This window comes from Taudactylus pleione, unplaced genomic scaffold (assembly GCF_031769625.1).
Source record: "Taudactylus pleione unplaced genomic scaffold, aTauple2 ptg000184l, whole genome shotgun sequence".
Classification (NCBI taxonomy): Eukaryota; Metazoa; Chordata; class Amphibia; order Anura; family Myobatrachidae; genus Taudactylus; species Taudactylus pleione.
Window position 1 is genome coordinate 4,247,588 of NW_028284586.1, and position 22,149 is coordinate 4,269,736.

Consider the following 22,149-nt stretch of genomic DNA (forward strand, 5'->3'; position numbering starts at 1 on the left):
TATTGTGTACAGCTGTTATTCAACCAGTCTCCTACTTTATACTCAGCATTTATACTTTTTTTTAATTAAATTATTGTAGTATATTATGGTCTGATGCAGAATTTGTGTAATCTAAATTAGGTAAAATCACCCTATGCAATGTCCAGAAATCCCAGCTACGCACATACTATGAAAATTCTGAAACTTAGAACCACTTCCGATTAAAGAGGCGGAAAGGGGAGGAAAGCAGTATTGTAACAGGCCAAGTACAGGCATACAGACTGGCACACAGACACATATTTGACTGTCCAAGCCGTATCAGTTGAAGATCCATGAGGGGTGGTGTAAATACACCATGTTAGTCACCAGAATTAGCAAACCGCTTCTGACTGGCTCACTGCATAAACCTGTGCATGTTATACTGGTGCAGACATGCACACAGCTTACTATAATTGCAACTTTGCATATGCATAGTGAACTCATTATATGCCTGCAATTTGGAGCACGGTTGAATCCAAAGCAAAATCCTTACAGCGCACATTATAATCAACATCACCATAATAATTATTTGTACAGCGCTACAAACTCTGCAGTGCCATACAATTACCAATACAACTCATACAAACACAAGTAAACAAAGGAGGAGCAGACATGAGACAGAGGTTAGTACATGAGAGCTTACAATCTAATGCACGTAATAATTAAGCTGCAGCCTATTTAAATGTATATATTCCATTTAATACTAAGATTGTTAATTTTAGTCACTTTTATTTTGCTGTACTTTTTTTTTTTTTTAATGCTGATACTTTTGCTTATGTATTTATTAATTTGATCTGTAGGGTGGTGGTCCCTTTACTACCAACAGCGGGGTCACAGCACTATTCAGGTAATACTTGTTTGCACATACCAGTTACCAGATCGAAGGTCTACTATATGCTTTATTTGCACCAGGCTGTGCATTAGGCTTTATACCCCAGCCAAGATACATTGCTCAAGAGTTGTCACTAGTTATCGGAATACACTTAGTCATGCAGGACACACATTCATCACTTCACCTGATCCACTTGGGTCAGGCTTCCTGTCTGGTTTTATGCCTTTCATCACACAGATACTCTCCATGACCAGCTTAACGGGATCTGGGGGATGCTGCATAGACTTCACAAGTGAAATGTCAGATGGGTTCAGTGTGTCAAGGGCTGATATTGCTGCTTCCAGAGCAGGCATGGCTTCAGCTAGGTCTCCTTCACATTCATCCTGCAAAGACACAATAACACTGTAACTAAAATACACAAACAGAGAAATATTTAGTATGTTTGTGTATAAATATAATTACATTTTACTTAAGTGTTAAATAGTGGACTACCAAATAACAATTTATTAAGAAGATATATTTGTGGTATACAGTCATTTTGTTGTCATTCATGGTCTGCATGTCACAGCAGAAATCGTGGGGAAACATTCTTCCACTTTTACACTCTCCAGTTTAGGTGAGCCTGTCCTTCCTGTAGCCTCAGCAAGGATTGCAAATGCAAATGTGTCCTCATACATCTAGACTCAATATGCCACGTGGCAGGAGATGACTGGCACAAGTGAGCTGCCAGGTCCCGAGCAACTCTGCTAGCGTCGGCCATCTTTTCGGTGTCTTATTTGAGGCTAAAATGCATCTTAGGTCCAGGGGCAAACGCAGGATTTTTAGGGGGGGGGGGGTTTCCATATATCCCGGTCAGCCCCAGCCCCAAACAACCAGCCCCAGACAGCCCCTGTTCCAGCCAGACAGTACCCTGCCCAAGCCAGACAGCCCCTGCACCAGATAGCCACCCCAGCCAGCCTGTCCCAGGCCCAGCCAGCTATCCCCAGCCAGGCAGCCCCTGCACCGGATACAGTTGCCACCCCAGCCAGCATGCCTCAGCCATCCCCAGATAGCCATCCCCTGCCCAACACAGCCAGCCCAAGCCCGATAGCCAGCCTACCCCCAGACAGCCAGCCCAAACCCCACACTTACCTGATGCTTGGCCTTGTGCTTTGCATAGCGAGCGCGGGGATCGGCAGCGGCAGCGTCGGAGCGAGTGGGCCCCCTCTCTGTCTGGGCCTCCAGTCAGTCCCTGATGGCCTCCGTCCAGGCCCTGGTGATCACTGCGCGCTGCCCGGCAACTGCAGGTTCAGCTGTCAGCGCTTCCGCATCAGGGAGTATGAAAGCCACCTGATTCAGAAGCGCTGACAGCTTACCAGGCAGCGGCTGGGCAGCTCCAAGGGTGGCCCACTGATAGTGCAGAGACAGAAACAAGGTTGTCTCTGTCTCTGAAAAAAAAAATTGGTTTGGTCAGGGGGGGTTTCTAGGTACCCAGAAACCCCCCCTGCGTGCGCTACTGTTAGGTCGCAATGCGATGTGACTAGGATTTACCAGGAGACCGTATTGATTAATTTGACATGCAACACTTGTATATCTGTGTGCGACTTAGGACCTCATTCAGACCCACTCGCAAACGCTGAGCGCTCGCAAGCGGGTCGATGTTTAGGCCCTGCGCACGTGCAGCGGCCGCACTGCACGTGCGTAAGCCCCGGAGCGAGACAGAAATTCTCTCGAGGGGGTGGTTTCACAAAAGGAGGCGTTCCTTAAGGAACGTCTGCCGTTTTGTGGGCGGCCGCACTGACATCAGCAGTGATGTCAGTGGGGAGCTTCCTGCTCGATCAGAGCAGGAAACTCCCTGGGGCTTGCGGTTGCCGAGACCCAACCTTAGGGTCTCGTCGCAAGCCCCGATGGTCGCGATGGTCTTGACCATCGCGACCATCAACCTGGTCGGTCGCTAAAACTGTGGGTGGTAACCCACAGCTTAGCTAACGACCAGGAGGCCGCACTTCAAAACCCAAGCGGCCGCCCACATTCAGAGCGACCGCTCGCATTTTGCGAGCGCCTCTGAATGAGGGCCTTAGTCTGTATACAAAGCACAATGGAACTTGGTGTGGAAAAAGCTGCAGTCACTACATTATAGCACTTCATATACAGATTCAGAGACTGAGTCGCACACAGATATACAAGTGTCCAGGGCTGCCATCAGAAATTTTGGGGCCCGGTACTAACAAAATAGGCAGGGCCGTCCGGGGTATAGGGCAGACTTGGGTGGAGTTGTGGATGTGGGTGGAGCTACTACAGGGGTGGTGCATCAATAGGTGTGTAAATCAGGGATGGCTAGACATGGTGGAGGGGGGGCAGAAGACTGGATATTAATGGGGGGCACAGGGCAGGGAAGGCTAAAAAAGCGGGGGCACTTGGCTGGGAAGTGGATTGGGGTGGCAAAGAGCAGGGAAGGCTGGTTTGGTCTGGGGGGGGGGGGCAAAGGGCAGGGAAAGCCAGCTGGACTAGGGGAGAGGCAGGGCAGAGAAGGCTGGCAGGCTGGCTAGACATAGGGGTGCCGCCAGAAAGACTTGCTGGACTAGGACAGGGAAAACAGACTGGTTGGCTGGACTAGAAGGGGGAGGGAGTGCAGGGAAGGCTGGCTGAACTGGGGGGGTAGGCAGGGAAGGAATGCTGGCTGTACTGGGGGGTGTGCAGGGAAGGAATGCTTGCTGGACTGGGGGGTAGGCAGGGAAGGATGGCTGGCTGCACTTGGGGGGTGGGCAGGGAAGGAAGGCTGGCTGGGAAGGAGAGGGCTTAGGGAAGGCTGGCTGTGATCGAGTGGGGGCACAAGACAGGGTCAACAGAAACAAACCTGAGAAAGGGGCCAGGGTGGCAGCGGCTAGTAATGCACTGGGCGGCAGGTGCCAGGCGGAGAATAAGAGCATCTGACTGCGTTGCGGCATTAGAACTATGGAGCCGGCCGCGAGCCAATCATAGCTCGCGTAACGGCAGCCAATCAGCAGCAGCCGCTTCTGATTGGCTGCTGTTCCGCGAGCGGTGATTCGTGGCCAGCTGAATAATACTGAGCTGGCCGCAAGCTTTGATTGGCTTGCGGCCGGCTCTATGTTAGTTGTTCAAATGCCGCAGCTCTGATGCTCAGCCTCTCCACTGCCACCCGGGCCCCATCTCTCTCCCCTGATGGCGGTCCTGCAAGTGTCACATATCAATTATTCAGCACGGTCTCCTGGTGTGTCCAAGTTGCATCACATTGCGACTAAGATGCATTTTTGGTAAAAAATGATGCAAAAGTGACACCTAGGGCTAGCAGAGTGGCGCGGGACCTGGTGTGTGGAGAGGGGCTGTTTGACGCAACTGTAGCAATGATGTATTAGGACACATATGTATGTAAACGCTAGATACTGTTGTGCGCAAAAATCCCAGGAGATAAGTAGTTTCTGACACAAACCATCCGATATGCCACAAAAAAACTCTTTCCACAGTTCAACTCACTTAGGGCCTGATTCAGCATGGATCACTATTACGATAGCGTACGTAGTCAGCTGATTGTTGCGTACTACGCATGCACCGCAGTGCGCAAGTTAGCATTGTGATCGACCTGCGGTCACTCACGCAGATACAAAGCTGTGCCTTTCCGTTTGAACGCTGTTTCATGGGCGTGCATAAATTAGCTACTGCGATGGCATACATTGCTTGAGTGCTTACTGCGTGTGACGAGGCTAGCAAATTCTGAGTAAGGTCAGAATTGTTGTAATTGTGAGTGAGGGGACAATGTTACTCGATATTCCCGATGTATATGCAGGATTGCAAGGTATTACACCTGTGTGAAAGTGGTAGTGGGACTCTCTATGCTGGCTTTGGGCGTCTCTGTAATGGTTTAGCGATTGCAGTTATTAGCATATTTTCACAGCAGACCTGCATGCGGATTTGCAGCTCTGATCGCAATAGCAATCCGTAATGGATCAGGCCCTTAGATCGCATTTCCATACTGAAGTTTGAATGGAACAACAACTGAATCCCTTGACCATGACAGCATGCTTTTATGCATTGAGTTGCTGCCACATGACTGGCTGATCAGATAGTTACAATAATGAGCATATGTAAAGTTGTACTTAGTGAAGAGACCTCTGAGTGCATAGTTACATAATAAATTAAATGTAATACAGGCATTAGTATTTTTATAATCAGGTCAATTAACATTTTGACAGAAAGGTCATATATATAGCAACTAGTTTGTTTTTAAGACATATAAACCTGACAAGACCAGAACATGATACACTTTTATGTATAATTCACATAAACTTTAGCAGAAGAGCACTGTCTATTAAATAAACATTAGCCTCTAGCTTTCTGGCTGACACTAGTGACAGTGCTGGAGTTTCTGCAGTAATGGCCTTTTGCTGTCATCATTTGGTAACTACAGTATAAAGGATGTCGTTCTTGCTTCTTACCATGCCACTCTGTTCATGTATCACAATAAGGTTGGCTGAGGCCTGACACTGATCATTATTAAAAGATCACTGTGTGGATGAAATACAAAGACAGTTCTCTGCTGAAGGGATGAGGTTACTTCTGGAATTAATTTGCAGCCCCAACTAGCTTTGGGCTATAACTATGCTGGAATATTACCTTCACACCATGACTGCCTTTGAAGACAAAAACGTACTTCCACTTACATAATTTATCACCAAAACCAGTATGTCACATCTATACTTCAAGAAAGACAGGAATGTACTCCAATTTCTCTAATGTGATCACTTCCACTTGTGAACAGCACGTGTGCTGGAGTAGCACACATAGGGCCTGATTCAGAGATGGACGGAACTGCAGAACTTCACACAAGCGGCTAAAATGCAAATACAGCAGGAGGTCGCGATAGTTGCCCCTTTGGCCAGGCTGCGCTAGCTGAAGCCTACTGCAGCCTGAACCGGTTTGGCAGCTTGTGAGGCCAGGGAATCTGCGTCCACTGACGCAGACTGTCCCAACTGGAAAACATGGGTGACATGCCCCCGTTTCCGGGAACGCTGCCCAGGAACACCCCCGCTCTGCCTGCCAAATGCAGTCAGGCTGTGGCTGGGAGGTACAGAAAGCAGACTCGCAGATGGAGGGCTGCACATGTCCGGTCCTCTAACAATCAGAGATGTGCACTAACCATCAGGTTAGCGTACATCTCTGATTCAGGCCCATAGACTTTATATGTGCATGTGCTATACACAGTGCTTTTAATGTGATGGTACTCAATGATACCCAGTCGTGGCACCTGTTTCACTGGATCCAAGAAGTTCTACCATCATTGCTGGTATCATGTAACACTCCAGCCTTGAACACATATCACCAAACTCTTGAGGGCAGATTCTGAGTTGAGAGAAAAGCACAAAATGCAAGTAACTTTGCACGTGAGCAAACCATGTTGAAGATAAATGTGGGCAAGATGGCACTCATCTGTTATAATAAAATTGGAACCTAATAGAAATTACAGATGTGTCCTTCTTTTTGTGCCATGTTGCGCGCAGGGCCTTGGAGACAACTGTGGGGTCCGGGTACTGAAAAGAGCTTGGCCAAATGTGGAAGGCATGGCCAGGTCCTTTCTGGAAAAAATAATGGAAAAGCTATGCGGGAAGCATTGCACGTGCTGGCCCGAGCCCTGCCAGGCCCCTCCAACATGCCTGGGTAATCAGTACCTGCCCCACCACACGGCACCCGTGATGGCATGAGACGCCTGGTGCGATACCTGTGCTCTGCACTTTTTGTCACTTTTCCTAAAGGAGAGGACGGGGTTTTATTCATTTACTAGTAGGTGTTGTCAAATGGGATGACAGATGATTGGATGTGAGATGATCACATGATACATGACAGGACATGAAGTAAATATACAATCATCTACTACTTTCTGTGACCTAGAGCCTGAGGTGAATGCAACGCCGATATTTACGCAGTTGAGCGACAATCGGTAATCTGAACGTGCGCCTGACTTGCACTGCGCATGCATATAGTTCCATCACTGATGGTGCTCGCAGTGACGATTTATTCACAAAGTGATTGACCGGCAGGGATCAATTGTAAAAGGCAACAGAGGGAATGAATAAACCGCAAGCGTGCGACCACTTTTCCGGGTGTCTCAGATTGAGATCCCACCAGCTGTGACATTAGCATATTATCACACAGCTGCTGAGTACACATTGGTAGCAGTGGTGGTATTAGTGTACATCTCTTTATCAGGCCTCTACATAAGCACAGGTTTAAGTTTGCAAACTGTCTCAGCTTGTTTTGTGCACAGGAGGATAAACACCCTGATTTATGCTGCGCTTGCTGCACACAGACCTGCAACTACATTTATCAGCAGATTTGTTTCTTTTATCATTCATAATGAACTGATAAAACTACACCTTTATAATGGGCTTAGACGTTGCTTTCACAATGGCTCATTATAATATAATGCTGTCATAAGAAATAGTTTATGCGTTCCTTCATGAAAAGTTCAACAGCTTAATAGTTAGAAATGCCAAGTATTAAAGGATATAGGGCCTGATTCAGCAGCGTACGCAACTACGCAATTACAACTATGTATGCAGATCGGCAGATTGTTCAGTACTGCACATGTGTATGCACCACACTGGACTCGCTCTGCGCAGATAGGATCCATCACAGAGTGAGTGACAGGCCATGAGCATTAGGGGGTGGTGGTGATGGGGGAGTGGTCAGAGAAATGTGGGCGTGTCTATCCGTTTGAACGCTGTTGCATGGGCAGGCATAAATTAGCCACTGCGATTGCCTACACAGCTTGAGTGCTCACTGCATGTTGCGAGACTTGCAATATCTGAGACAGGTCAGACCTGCTGTAATTGTGTGTGTATACACAGGACAGCGAGGTATTACGAATGTGAGACAGCAGCAGTGGGCGTCTGTATGCTGGCTGAGCTGTGACAGGCATTAGTATATTATTGCAGCTTTGTTGTGTGCGATTACGCACCTGCGATCGCAATTGCGATTCATACTGAATCAAGCCCATAGAACATAGGACCTGATTCAGCAGTGCATGCAGCTTCACTGCTGATCCCAGATTCCCAATTATCGGGAATCTGCACGTGGGCAGGACCCGTTGTGATGTGATCACATGCAGGCTCCTGTATACCTCTGCTTGATTGACAGGCAGAGACATTTACGGCGGTGCAGGGCGGAGACGGTTCTCCAGGAGTGGCAAGGCCAGGAATCTGCATCCATGGACGCAAATTCCTGGACTCGTAAGCTGATGCTCCCTTTTTGGGGCTCTATTTGCCAGACTGGGTGTCACCGACCCTAGTGACGCCAGTGATGTGACAATAGTGGAACAAATAGGAATATCAGTTGAGATCTGTTACCAAAGCTGTTGACATTACATGGTATAACTGTGAAAGGGATTACATAGGGATTACTGATAAGTAACAGCAGATCTGTGGCCATCCAGGCGTCTGAGGATACCTTAATTGCTTTAGAAGCTGCGGCTGCTTCGTTAGCCACCCTCTCGTCTGCAGCCACCAGTTCTCTTTTGGCGTCAACGTCCACCGTCTCCATTTCTATTTTAATCATCATCTTCTCTGTTTCAGCTGAAGTTTTAATCAATTCTGGTTGAAGCGCAGTGAGCTCTTTCTGCATAACTGAGACCTAATACAAATTACATGAAGCACTGCAATAATTAGCAAGTTTAAAGCTCCACAGACATGACTACAATGGGAATCATTAAATCTTATTAAGGGGAAGAGAAGAATACAATATAATACAGAAATGCGGAATATGCCGCCTCTCACTCAAACTTCATCATTTATACATTAAAAATTTTTTCACTTTATATTTATCTTTTAAAGGATAGGAAACAGAGTAAGTGTGCAGAACAAAGAGAGAGGGAGCAGCAGACACGTCAAGGTATCTGGGTTAGTATACAGTGCTGAGACAAACATTACATAAATATTATATACAAACACAGGTAAAATAGAGATTGTGTAGCCCTTCTCCATCTGAGGTTCTAGTCGAGTATCTAAAGATAATCTAATGTGGGTCACACACCTAAGGCCCGATTCCCCGTTCTGCCGACACCGGTCTGATCCGCCCATGAAAAAACGCTGATCCGCGAACATCAATGATCGGCAAATTGTCAGCAGATCCGGGAAATTCAACATGTTAAAAATCCCCCACTCGCCGATTCCGACCATTTTAAAGTCAAAATTGGGGAATCTAGATTGTCCAACAAGTTGGATTTCTCTGATTCCCCAACTCCAGCGTCGGCAGAAAGGCGAATTGGAGCAATACATTGCAGATGTATGAGCCCCGTAACACTATATTTAGACAAAATTGAATATCTATAATATTAATATTAAGGGATACATATTTCGATCATATCAATATTAAGGAATAACTGTATGGTATATATTTATGTTATAGTATGTTCCCAAGTTTCTAAGATGTCTACTTGCAGAGGGCCTGATTCACTACGGATCGCAATTCTGCTTAAACACACGCAGCGCAGTTGCTAATATCAGCGGTGATATGTAATTGTTTGCATTCGCATTGCGATCGTAGCCTGACATAAGGACGCCCACTTCCCCTTACTCACATCCGTATACATGGGCAACATAGCGAAACAATCTGAAACATCGAGTAACATCGGACCCATTTGTACACTTGCACAAGCCCTGACCTTTTTCAGAAATTGCTAACAGCCACGCACGCTATCAGTGCTATTGCTGCTTATGGCCATGCAGTAGATAATTTATGCACGCCCCTGCAACACTGGCACGCCTGCGTTCGAGTGACCACTCCCCCCATCACCACCCACAAATGGCACTTCCTGTCAATCACTCTGCTATGGGTCTGCGTAGCCTCTGCAAACGCAGTCCCGGCGATCTGAATAGCTAGTTCGCGCACGCGCACTGCAACAATTGGCCGATTGAGTGCAACTGCGTTCCTTGCTGAATCAGGCCCAGAGCTCACAATTCAGTACAGATTAACTAATTTCCCTTCTCTTCATCTCCAACTAAAGCTATCCTCTTAAACTTATCGAAGGTGAGTTAATACTCAGAATTAAATAGTAGGAACGCATGGCCTAAATACAATGGATTTGTGCAACATCATTGGAGGAAGGATTGGACAGCACTGGTGGTATGGTAAGATCCAGAATGGACCGAAAATATGACAATAAGCAATCAAAGAGATAGCAGGCACAATCACAAACCCCCCTCCTGAGCCTACTGAGAGGCAACACCCATGCAAGGCACAATACAGAAAACAATACATTTCCATTATAAATAACAGTATGGAGCTTAGCAGGCTACTTCATTAGCAAAATATGACACTCACGGTTTGTCAGTATGCTGATTCTGCTCTCACCTCCATAGACTGTGAGCAGAATCAGCCGTCTGTGAGTAAACGCTCATAGAACTGGCGGCTTCCACACTTAATAGAATCTGACCCTCAATGTCTACATATGCCAGAGATATAAATTCTGCTAAAGGTAGAATTAGCTTTGATGCACAATAAACTTCACTTGATGGCATACTTACTTGTGACGCTGCAAAGTTTAGTTTCTCTAAGCCAACAAGATAGCGGTTTCTCATGGTGTCTACCTCATGTCTTTTGCTGTTCAGTAAGGTCTTGAAAGTAAGGATCAGCTCCAAGTATGAGGTAGGGGTGACATAGTTGTGTCTACGCAGTGTGCTGTAGTAGCTGTCCGACAGCTCTTTCACACTTTCCTGGAAATACTTGCACATGGAAACCACCCTAAGACATTTTGTACACAGAAATTCACATATTAAACAAGTCATGAGCTGGGTCTTTATAAAGCAGACATTTTCACAGTGAGCTGTTTTTTTTCCATAGGTTTGTGAAATTTTATAAGTAAGACAAACAAATGCTATAATAGTAGTAATTACCAGCGGGAATTCAATTCTCTGCGATGTCGGCAAAGTGGCTGCATGGAGACCGACACCATAGAAGTACACAAGGAAATGAGGAATGCTGGGCTACTGTATTTCTCAGGGATGTATGATCTGCACACTGCATCCGCACATCATCAAGAACTTAATTCCTCCCGATATGCCTCAATACAAACCCATATATAGAAATCATGCTCATGTTACAAAACTATGTTGTCTTAAAATAACCAAACCTCCCAACATGATTTTTATTTTAAAATCTGTCTAAAAGTCAGCAGCAGATCCTACAACTCACTGTAATGGGGCTCATACATCAGCAATATGCAATTTTCCAATCCACCATTATGCATCCATACATTGCCGATATATACCACCATTTCACAGATGATTTTCACCAAAGAATGGATCTGCCAATCGGGAAAGGCTCATCATTTTACTAGCAACGGTCTGCAAAATGGCTGATCGGTACCATACACTAGCAATCTACAGCCCTGATTGGTCAGTGAAAACCAACATGTTGGACAACCATATTTAGCAATTCCGATCACTTTTAAGTTGAAATCAGTAAACTCCATACATTGCCGATAATTTTACACACATTTTTCATTATGCTTTGGAACTTTTGAAGCTTCACCTTGATTTTATGTGTTACGTACTGATATATGCTTATATTCTATGTGTATTTTTTAATTAAATGTATTACCTTTTTCCATAATGGATTGCTCTTGAGTGCGCTTGAAAGTGAAAGTTTTCCCTGATATAGTGTATATTTTACACAATCATCTGCAAAATGCAGAATTACGCCAATTGATTGCTGATGTAAGGGCCCCATTAGGCTGATTTATCTCACTGTTCTAAGATCAGATTAATTATACCTGGTCAGATTTGAGCTATAAAACGAGGCCCTGGTGACAGATTAACCTACTGATGTCACAGACGGTAAGGAGAAAAAAAAAAGGGATTTAAGATACATGAATTATTATGTATAACTTAATAGTACATTTTTATCTACTAACTAGTACTTCCTATTCTGTAGAAAAAAAATAACTACACAGGTGGCATAATGTTGTAAAACCTTCTCACGAGATATTAAAACTTTTAATTGAATCTTTCCTCATGTAAAAAAAAATATATGTAGGTTTAAATATTACTTTGTTGTTTATTAGTTAAATCTCCCAGGGAAACAAAATATTTTGTTTTGAAATGTTTAACATCTGCAGGAGGAAAAGACCCTTCCTGAATTGTTGCTAAACTTTCTTTCGTCAACTTTTTTTTTATTTAGTTCCTAGAAAATAATGTCAAAAACAATTCAGCTATTTTTACAAATAATGATGGTAAATGTAAAAAAAAAAAAAAAAGGAATATGACTTAAGATCTTCTGCTAAACTTACATTTTTATGATTATGAAATTCAATCTGACGGTGAGTACATGTATAATTTATAGACAAAAATGAAAAACAAAGAACGATGCTGTCAAAAAATATATTTAGTCATTGAAAACCTTAATTTAGCAGATTTTGCCTCATTACTGGGCGCATTTGCGGCTGCTTGCCTTGCTGGGAAAATAAGTGAATATCTGCCTGTACTCAGCCGCATCCCATTCATGCGCTTGTGAAAAGTAGCTGTCATCCCTATCAGTGCGGACTTGTGGAACACTAGACTGCAATTCCCTCTAACTGCCCGCGCCACACTTATCCTATGTGCAATCACCCAGATGCCACCTACTTACACCCACTAAGCTGCAAATGGAGACTGAGATGTGTATGATTCCTAATAGCCCAGAGTTGCTCAAAGTTGCATATACAGGTCCCAGTACACGGGCAGTTACTAGAAATCACAACATGTCACTGCAAAGCGACTTGTGTATAATTCTGAACCAGGTGTATAACATATACTTTTTCAAACGTTTTATTTATCACATAAAGTATAAAGCATAACACCTGACACAGAAAATATATGGCCACAGGCAAGGGGGGATATGCCCATCGTGCAGACCCCCCTCCAATACCAGCGATGGTGGTGATTGTGTCCATGTGGCACTTGCTCTCAGCAACACAACCATCTTCTCACAATATATTTGGGAACTTAGAACATGAGAAGGAGAGATCAAAGCCTCTCGCAAAGTGCCATATTCCTGAATACAGCACCAGAGAGATGGTGCCACTGGGAGCAAGAATGTAGAGGGGCATCACACGGACACTAGTGAGTCTCTTCTGGGTCCACACGACCATGGATCCAGGGGGCGCCTGCAGCCTTTATATATATGCTACTGCTACAGTGTCTGGTTATTTGTTTAGACAATAATAATAATAATAATAATAATATATAAACTTATAAATATTATGGGGTATATTTACTAAGGTGCAGGTTTGTAGAAGTGGAGATGTTGCCCATAGCAACCAGATAGCGGGTGCCATTTTGAATCTGGACTTTATTTCCAGTAAAAGAATAACAAACAGGGTTTGCTTAGAGTTAATCCTTTGGATCAGATCTACAGCTGCTCATCTTGTCTAATGCCTGACGGCTTGTTATAAATCCCACTTGGATCATCACAGCTTTATTTTCCTCCAACATAAATGCCCAGAACCAGCTACTGTAAGATTTACGCTACCTAGAGAAGTGCCACGGAGTCTAACACACCATTATTTTTTTACTAGAGACCCCACAAGGATATTTGGACTTCAGAGTGCCTGGAATGCAGGTCGCAGCCCCCTGAACTATTTCCTAGCGTGGCAGGCTGGAGGGTGGTCCCACAGAGTGGTCTCACTTGTAAGTATTAAAGTGCAAATTTAATTTATACATACAAATAAATATTTACATATATAACAGTCATAAGAGACAATGTAATTATCTGCATAAGATGATACATACTCTTTCCTAACGTCATCATCAAGGTCCACATCTTCCAAGAACTTATGGGCCACCATTTGTAATGCATCAGTTGGCCATGTCTGGAACCAATCGATGGTACAGCAATTGATCAATGATGGAAACATGCGCAGCCGATTGCGAAAGGCGTCACCAATAGGACTCATTGCTGATAAGATAATTAGACATGCATAAGACAAAATTGTAATTGTTATATAAACACTGTACATAGTGTTGAATAGTTAAGGCCCAATTTGACATAGGACACCAAATGTATTTTGAGTGCTCTTGATATGTTGAAATGTATGAATACAATGAAGTTTATATGTGTATAACAGGTGAGAACACAAGCGGCTCTGACTGTCTAGTCACAGACAATCTCTTTTTCATTAATTCGCCTTGCGACTCCACAAGGCAGAGGTTCTAAATGTAATACAAGGGGCTCTATTTATTAACATTATTTTTACTAAAATAAAGTGAAAAAGGGTGTTTTCACACCCTTTTCACATTATTTTAGTTTCACCTGTATTTATTACAGGGCAATTGGAGTAGAATTAGTAAAATTCTACTCCAACCCCCAGTATCACTTATTTTTAGTAAAGCAGATCGCATTTCCCATAATTGTAATGGGAAATGTGATCTGTGTGCAAGTTACTAAAAATAAATTGTAAAAAAATACCGGGGGAAGCCCTGTGATAATAACGCCACCTGGAGGTGGCGTTATCCAGGGTCTCCCCCGGTTACCGGGCTCCCACTCTGCTCTAACGGGGAGAGCAGAGGCGGGAGCCGGTACCAGTAATCAGCTATGTGGTCTAAAGAGACCGCAAGCTGATTGCTGTAAAAAAAAGAAAAAAAAAAATTAAACATTTTTTTTTTCACTTACCTGAATCCAGGGACCGGTGATCGGGCCTCCGGTGATGGCTCCTCTCCGGTCAGCTGGTCTCCCACAGTGCACTGGGGCCCGGTCATCAGGTGATCGGGCCCCAGTGCAGTATGGGAGATCACCTGATCGGGAAGCCCGGAGAAGACCACCGGAGGCCAGGAGGATGCAGGTAAGTGTAATGAAGGGAGGGGGGGTCGCGGGGGTCCGCGATCGCGGGGCTTAGCGCCGGGGGGCGGGGCTTAGCGTCGGTGGGGGGGTAGTAGCGGTGGTCGGTCGGCGCATGCGCGTGCTCTTAGTCGCGGTATTTTTCCCGAAAATACCGCGACTAGATTGCGGATGGGATCCGCAGGGACAGAACTTTATCGCAAGCTCTGTCCCTGCAAGGGATTTATAGTAAATCCCTGTGATATTACCTGAATTCGCAATGCGAATTCACTCGGTAATATCACACTACAATCCGCATTCAATATGCGGATTGTAGTAAATAGAGCCCATTGGGCTCTATTTACTACAATCCGCATATTGAATGCGGATTGTAGTGTGATATTACCGAGTGAATTCGCATTGCGATGTCTTACAATTTTGATATATTGGATTTTTCTTGGATTACTACAGGACAGAACAAAACATAATAACCATGATTTAGGAGTACAATAAAGTTGGAAAGAGGGTTAGGGTGAATATTTCTAATAAAGAATTATAATACTCTCTACTTGAGTCTTAGGGCTCTATTTATTAACATTATTTTTACTAAAATAAAGTGAAAAAGGGTGTCTTCACACCCTTTTCACATTATTTTAGTATCACCTATAGTTATTACAGGGTAATTGGAGTAGAATTCGTAAAATTCTACTCCAACCCCTAAGTATCACTTATTTTTGGTAAGCAGATCGCATTTCCCATAATTGTAATGGGAAATGTGATCTGGCCAAAGTTACTAAATATAAAATGTAAAAAAATACCGGGGAAAGCCCTGGGATAATAACGCCACCTGGAGGTGGCGTTATCCAGGGTCTCCCCCGGTTACTGGGCTCCTACTCTGCTCTAAAAGGCAGAGCAGAGCCCGGAGCCGGTCCCAGTGATCAGCTGTGTGGTCTAAACGGACCGCAAGATGATACACAGCAAAAAAAAAAAATAGTAAAAAAAAAAAATTCACTTACCTGACTACAGGTACCGGTGGTCGGGGCTCTGGTGATGTTCTCCTTCCGGTCAGCTGGTCTCTCATGGTGCACTGCGGCCTGGTCATCAGGTGATCGGGTCCCAGTGCAGAATGGGATATCAGCTGACCGGAGGCATGGAAGACATCACTGGAGCACCGACGACTGCAGGTAAGTGCTAGGAAGGGAGGGGAGGCGGGGGGGGGAGGCTGCGATCGCGGACGGCAGGGCTTAACGATGGGGGCGGGGCTTAGCGCCGGGGGGGTAGCAGCGGCGGCTGGTGCATGCGCTGGCACTTTGTCACGGTATTTTTTGCAAAACTACCGTGACTAGTGTGTGGAGGGGATTCGCAGGGACAGAGCTTTCTCGCAAACTCTGTCCCTGCAAGGGATTTGTAGTAAATCCCTGTGATATTGCCTGAATTCGCAATGTGAATTCAGTCGATAATATCACACTACAATCTGCATTCAATGTGCGGATTGTAGTAAATAGAGCCCTTAGGGATCTATTTACTAAGCAGTGTTAGGAGACAGAGTGAAAAGTGATAAGGTGCCAGCCAATCAGCTCCCAACTGTCATTTTGCAAACACAGCCTGTGAGATGGCAGTTAGGAGCTGATTGGCTGGCACCTTATCACTTTTCACTCTGTCTCCTAACACTGCTTAGTAACTAGACCCCTCAACTTACTATAAAGTAGGTTGGTCGAACTACATGATTCAGGGGACCTGGTTGTCTGATCTTGTAGTTTACTAAGAACCAGCATGCCTTTTCAGCCACTGGCATGCTGGCACTTCTCTCCAGCAAGCTAAGGCAATTAATGGCTGTCAGGCTTACTGTAACAGACATAGAGGGTTGGGTAGAACCCTAGTAATATTCAGCATGGAGTTCATTTTACCTGGGGGTTGGGTGCAAATTGTTTGCGGGCCCAATTTCTTTAGGGAAGTCCGCCCTGTGCTTAACAGGCTGGGGGTGGTGCACATTATGGTATTGCGAGACACTAAGCTCTCCCGGTTATCGTGTAAGCAGCCCAAACTGGTACATGCTGTCTTTATTAAGGGGAAACTCCAAACTCTTTGTCCTCCTGCATTAGAAGTAAGCAGCCGAGACTTTAAGGCAGTGATAAGCAACCTGATACACTTCTGGGGCAACATTAGATGACCCACCAACCGGCCGCGGCTCTGTGCTCTGCATGTACAGTGCATACAGCATTGAACGTCCTGAGTCCCCTTATCAGCATCACGTGACACATTACGAACAGGACACTGATGAGGGGACTCAGTGGCCGTTCTGCGCTGTATGCATGGTGCATGCAAAACACAGAGCTGGAAGGATTGAAGACTCATAGCCGGCCATGGGAGGTGTGTACACTGGGGCATGGGGGGGCACTGGGACATACTGGAAGGGGTGCTAAATGAAGGTCCCGCCCCGGGTACCAAATATGTTAGGAGCGCCACAGCTGAGGGCTTCAAGTAGAGGCTCAGAGGGCCACATGCAGCCCCAGGACTGCCTTTTCACCCTCACTGCTGTAAGCACTAGTGCTAATTACTGTTTGGGGTTGGAGCAAGTTTTTAAATGTTTTTATTTATTTCAACTTGTTTAACTGGTAAAGAAACGTGCTGTTCTTCATCATCAATATAAATATTCTATTTACACCACGGCATCTGTGGCCACAAATTCTATGCCTCCTAGGCAGTGTATATCTGGATGTATAAAGCCAGTCATAGGGGGGCTCAAGTGCAAATTACTTTCAACGTAATTTTACACTTTGTTTAACTGTATATTTTCTGATGCCAGGAGACCCGTGGTGTTATGTTATATTGTTCAGACTTAAGTCTACTTACCCAGCACTATGTGCAGATTGGCCTTGACTCTCTCGATGAAGAAGTTGTACATGGCCATGGGGTTGGCTTCAATCTTTTTCCCTTCTGTCCTCGCTATGGATTGCATTTTGTCAACTATTTCTGCTTTTTCATCTGCCGGGAAGATATTAGGGACATCTCCTGTGTTCAATAACATATTAATGTCTTCCACAAAGACCTCATCCTTGATTTGGTTATCGCAGAACAGGAACACTGTGTTTTTGCCTGTGACCCCAGCTTGCAACATGACTTTTTTCACATCGTCTCGCCATTCGTTTATGGTGTAGTTCTTGGTTATCTCAATTTGAAAGAGCTCAAATGCATTCATGAAGGTAGCCAGCTTAGTCGTGCTCTGTCTCCCGCTTCCGCCTATTCCCACCAACAAAAGGTGACCGTTGTCCTGTTTCAAAACCCGACAAATTCTTGAGATATGTTCTATAGCAAATTTAAACATTACCAAAGACATTGGTGCTTTGCTGACATTATTAAATTCCTCCAGGTAGTATTCCATGACTGACGTTAATTGTTTCAGATCTGTGATTTCATCATAAACTTTAATGTCACTGTCATGCTTAAAATAGTCTCCAAAGAAGAGGCTTCTTATATTATCATCAACTACTTTTCCAGTAGGAGCCAGGTGGCTTAGAACCTAAGGAATAACAACAAAAGATTACATGAAACAATACAAAATATATTCCATGCTAAAGCTGGCCATCCACTATACAATTATCTGTCAGGTATCTGTCCAATCTGGCTGGTTGGAATGAAAATCTGGTAATGTATGGGAGCAAATGACAATCGTCCATTTGCTCACAAACACTGGAAAATACTAATAGCCAAAAATGGTTGTTCAGACAAATTGGTTAAAATTCACGAATTTAACCAATTTGAACAATTTTAATTTTTTCCTTTTTTCAGTGTTTAAAACCATCTGATTGACTGTCATTTGCTCCCATACATTACCAGGTTTTCATTCCAACCAGCCAGATTGGACAGATATCTGAAAATTGTATAGTGGATGGCCAGCTTTATGCTCATTTATTAACTGTCCATGGCTCTTTTATAGTGAACCAAATTGTGCCAAAATAAGCTTCTAAAGATGTACTCTGCTACACAATTATCCTAACAAATGGCTGCACATACCTCCTTGTCATCTTTATTGGGTCGGGGCTTAACAAAACAATGCACATTTCAGGTGTCAGTCAGTGCAATCTAAGAGCCAGCACAGCAATTTAATGAGCCAGGGAAGTTAGACCATTAAGATCTATTGTTACTATCCAACAAGCTAAACACTAGGATGCATACTTATTTCTGCTATAAGTGCAATTTAATTCAAAGTTGTGATTTTTACTCTAAAATATAAATTCTAAGAGCAAACCGATACCCCGGCCTTTGGAACCATCCCTGTGAAAGCAATCTGGGCCTAGTTTATGGACTGACTAAGGCTCTGGAAAATGCACACTGAGAAAATAGTAAGAACGTCCTACTAATAATATGCAGTTAAATCTTATTTATGGCCTAGATTAATCATATCAGTGAGGGGGCATTGTGGCTGCTTTCGATACGTATATAGATTGTCAATTTTGTTTGCTTATGTGAGCCTGGAAATGAGCTCTTCCAAACAGTACGGTGCAAAATTCCTCTCATGATAAGTATAGGGTTGGGATCAATCAATCAATCCGGAGGTTCTGTAGAATCCAAGTTTTTTTTGTGAATAGGGAAAGACAATACCCCTGTAAATTCACTTTTTGTCATTTTTCTCTCGTTTGCAGTGCTGCAGTCCCCCCCAGTAAAATCCATCACCTCAGTGAGCCAGCTGCAGTCCGTGACTGCACTGGCTACAGTGTGACTGGCAATGGCTTCCAATTGGAAGTGCTACCTACCAGTCACTCACAGGACAGGCAGCCCCAGGGGTGGTGTTTTCTCCCCCTGAGACTGCCAGTCCGGGCTGCAATTAGAAAAGAGCAGCTTATAGTGGAAACTGCTGCTCTGCCTTTCGGTTAGCCCTACATGGCTTCTAGGGGCTGCGGCCAGGGCCGGCTCCAGGAGTCTGAGCACCCTGTGCCGGCCCTGTAAACAGCGCCCTAGAATCGCGCGCGGCTTCGAAATTGGGGTCGTGGCCTCATTACCATAGGCTACGCCCCTAAGTAACGTTATTTGGAGGCGTGCCTGCATGGCAAAATAACATCAGGCTGAAGTAAAAGCCCAGCCCTCTGTCACTGGCTGGGCTTCCCCCAGCCCTCTCCCATCAGTGAATGAATGCCGCATGCATGCGCGCGGTATCCATTCACACTCCGGGGGTCCGGCACCGCCGCACAGCGGTGGGGGTCCCCAACCTCCCGATTTGACCACCCACGGGCCACTTCGGCCCACGGGTGGAACAGCGGGACAGGACTGAATATTTTAAGTCATGCATTTAATATGTAACCCCTCCTACACCTAACATTGTTTCTAGTTATAAAATCATTAATTTTCTCACATTACTCTTATAATATTCTTGTTAGTTACATAATTGTATCATTCACATTTACACCTCCGCTACACATAGGGGTCAATCCTATTATGTGCAAAGGGTGCGAGTTGCCGTTGCAACAGGGGTTAAAACGCCAACGGACCGGCACCTTGTTCCCGTCGCAGCCCGCTCTGAGCCCAAATTTGCTGAAATTTCAGTGAATCCAGGCTGCCGTAAAGTGCAGCCATTGCCAAGATGACTCGCGCCAGCGATATCATAGCAGCTAATAGGACTGACCCCACAATCTCTTCCCATATTCACCTACCAATATTTCATATATATTGTATTTCATCCAATTCATCACTGTTATCCTATTACAATGTCCATGCTTATTCCCTTTATGTATCGCAGGTACAGTTAAGTGCTCTCTCGTTTCAGAAGAGCAGGTAACTATGCACTAGAGTAATGGGGCCCATACACCAATTGTCCGATTCTCCGATCCCTCATTCGCCAATGATCTGCAAAATCCAACACGTTAGAAGTCCTTGATTTTCCAATTCCAATCATTTTTGGGTCACCAATGGCTAAATCATCGGCAAAACGTAGAATCTGGCTAATTGATTGATGGTGTATGGGCCCCTTATGTAGACCAGACTAACTAGTCTACTACACCAGACAGCCTCCTGTGATATCCACTATCCTGAATACAATACACACAGAGCCATAACTAGACTTTTTGGTGCCCTGTGTCAAAAAGAGCATTGGTGCCCCCATCCCCCCATTTTTCAAATAGGGACATAAGACACGCACCCGAAAAAGGGCTATGGCCTCATGGGGAATGGCCAGGGAAGAGGAGGCCAGGAGATGCTGGGGATAGAAGAAGAGGAAGCTACAAGTGAGAATGATAATAAACAGGAAAATTGATAGGCCCAAACAGCACCCCCTTCCCTGCGGTGCCCTGTGCCATGGCACATGTCGCACCACCCTAGTTACGGCCCTGCAATGCACCTGGAAGGAGCTAATTCAGTAGAACTCAGTTCTGAGGATGTGCAAAGGAAAAGGTTCTGTGCCTCCTACCTTACGATTCATTCCCATTTACAGTATATATCACAGCCTGCAGAATGGTATTTATCAAAGCTTGGAGAGAGATAAAACTGAGAGATAAAGTACCAACCAATCAGCTTCTAACTTACAATTTACAGACTGCGTTTGGTTCATGTTTTATCTCTCTCAATTTTATCTTTCCCCAAGCTTTGATAAATACCCCCATCTTTTTATGCATGTAGCCAGGAGCAGAGACGAACACATGTGCCTGGTCAAAATATAATTATAGATGGCTACAATATGCCCGGCCCCTCCATAAGAACATGCAGATGTTGCACCCACGCAGATGTCACCAGTTTAAAACTTCATGTGCTTTTCTTAACATCAGGCACATTTGCTCAAAACCATACTGCAGGGGGTATATTTTAGCAGTTGGGTAAATGACAGTACATATAAATCCTTATAGCATGATGTGCTTTATTAGTAGCACAGATGCCCCTCTTATATAATTCTATCATTTTCCTCCTTATAACTCAATGCCAGCCATGCTGTACGCAGGGCCGGTTCTATGGTTACGCATGGTACGCGGCCGCGTAAGGCGCCACGTAGTGAAGGGCGCCGCGGCCGCGACCATGCAGATTTCAGTGGTGCAGACTGTGTCTCTGTGACACAGTCTGCACCGCGCGTGTAGCGCTGACCGGACGGAGTTCGGTCAGCGCTACACAGTGCCAAACACAGAGCCGCCGGAGCCGGCAACTGTGTGTTTGTTTCAGCAGCTGATGAGAGTCTGTCAGACTCTCATCGGCTGCTGTAGCTCCCACTGCGGGAGCCATCTTCCGGCTCCCGCAGTGGGTAATGGGAGAGACGTCGTCATGACGACGTCTCTCCCATAATGCAAAGCGGCCCTGGAGAATGGTCGGGAGTAGCGGATATCGGCGGCGGGAGCAGGAGCGCGGGGTTCAGGTAAGTGTTTTTTTTGTTTGTTTGTTTTTTATAACGTGTGTCTCTACTGGGGGGGCTACAAGGGGGATTATTACTGGGGGCACTTGAAGGGGAGATTACTACTGGGGGCACTTGAAGGGGGGATTACTACTGGGGGTACTTGAAGGGGGGATTACTACTGGGGGAACTTGAAGGGGGATTACAGGGG

General features: G+C 45.1%; 1 protein-coding gene across 1 annotated transcript in view; it reads right to left on the minus strand.

Moving 5' to 3' along the window:
- The window catches only part of DNAH3 (dynein axonemal heavy chain 3), a 468,553-nt gene that overhangs the window by 56,800 nt on the left and 389,604 nt on the right, over positions 1-22,149 (minus strand). Inside the window, exons 47-51 of the mRNA XM_088476199.1 lie at positions 17,486-18,152; positions 13,609-13,774; positions 10,366-10,582; positions 8,291-8,473; positions 1,035-1,233 (exon numbers count right to left, since the gene is read on the minus strand). Of these exons, the coding sequence (XP_088332325.1) occupies positions 1,035-1,233; positions 8,291-8,473; positions 10,366-10,582; positions 13,609-13,774; positions 17,486-18,152 (1,432 nt within the window). The remainder of the gene's footprint in view (positions 1-1,034; positions 1,234-8,290; positions 8,474-10,365; positions 10,583-13,608; positions 13,775-17,485; positions 18,153-22,149) is intronic.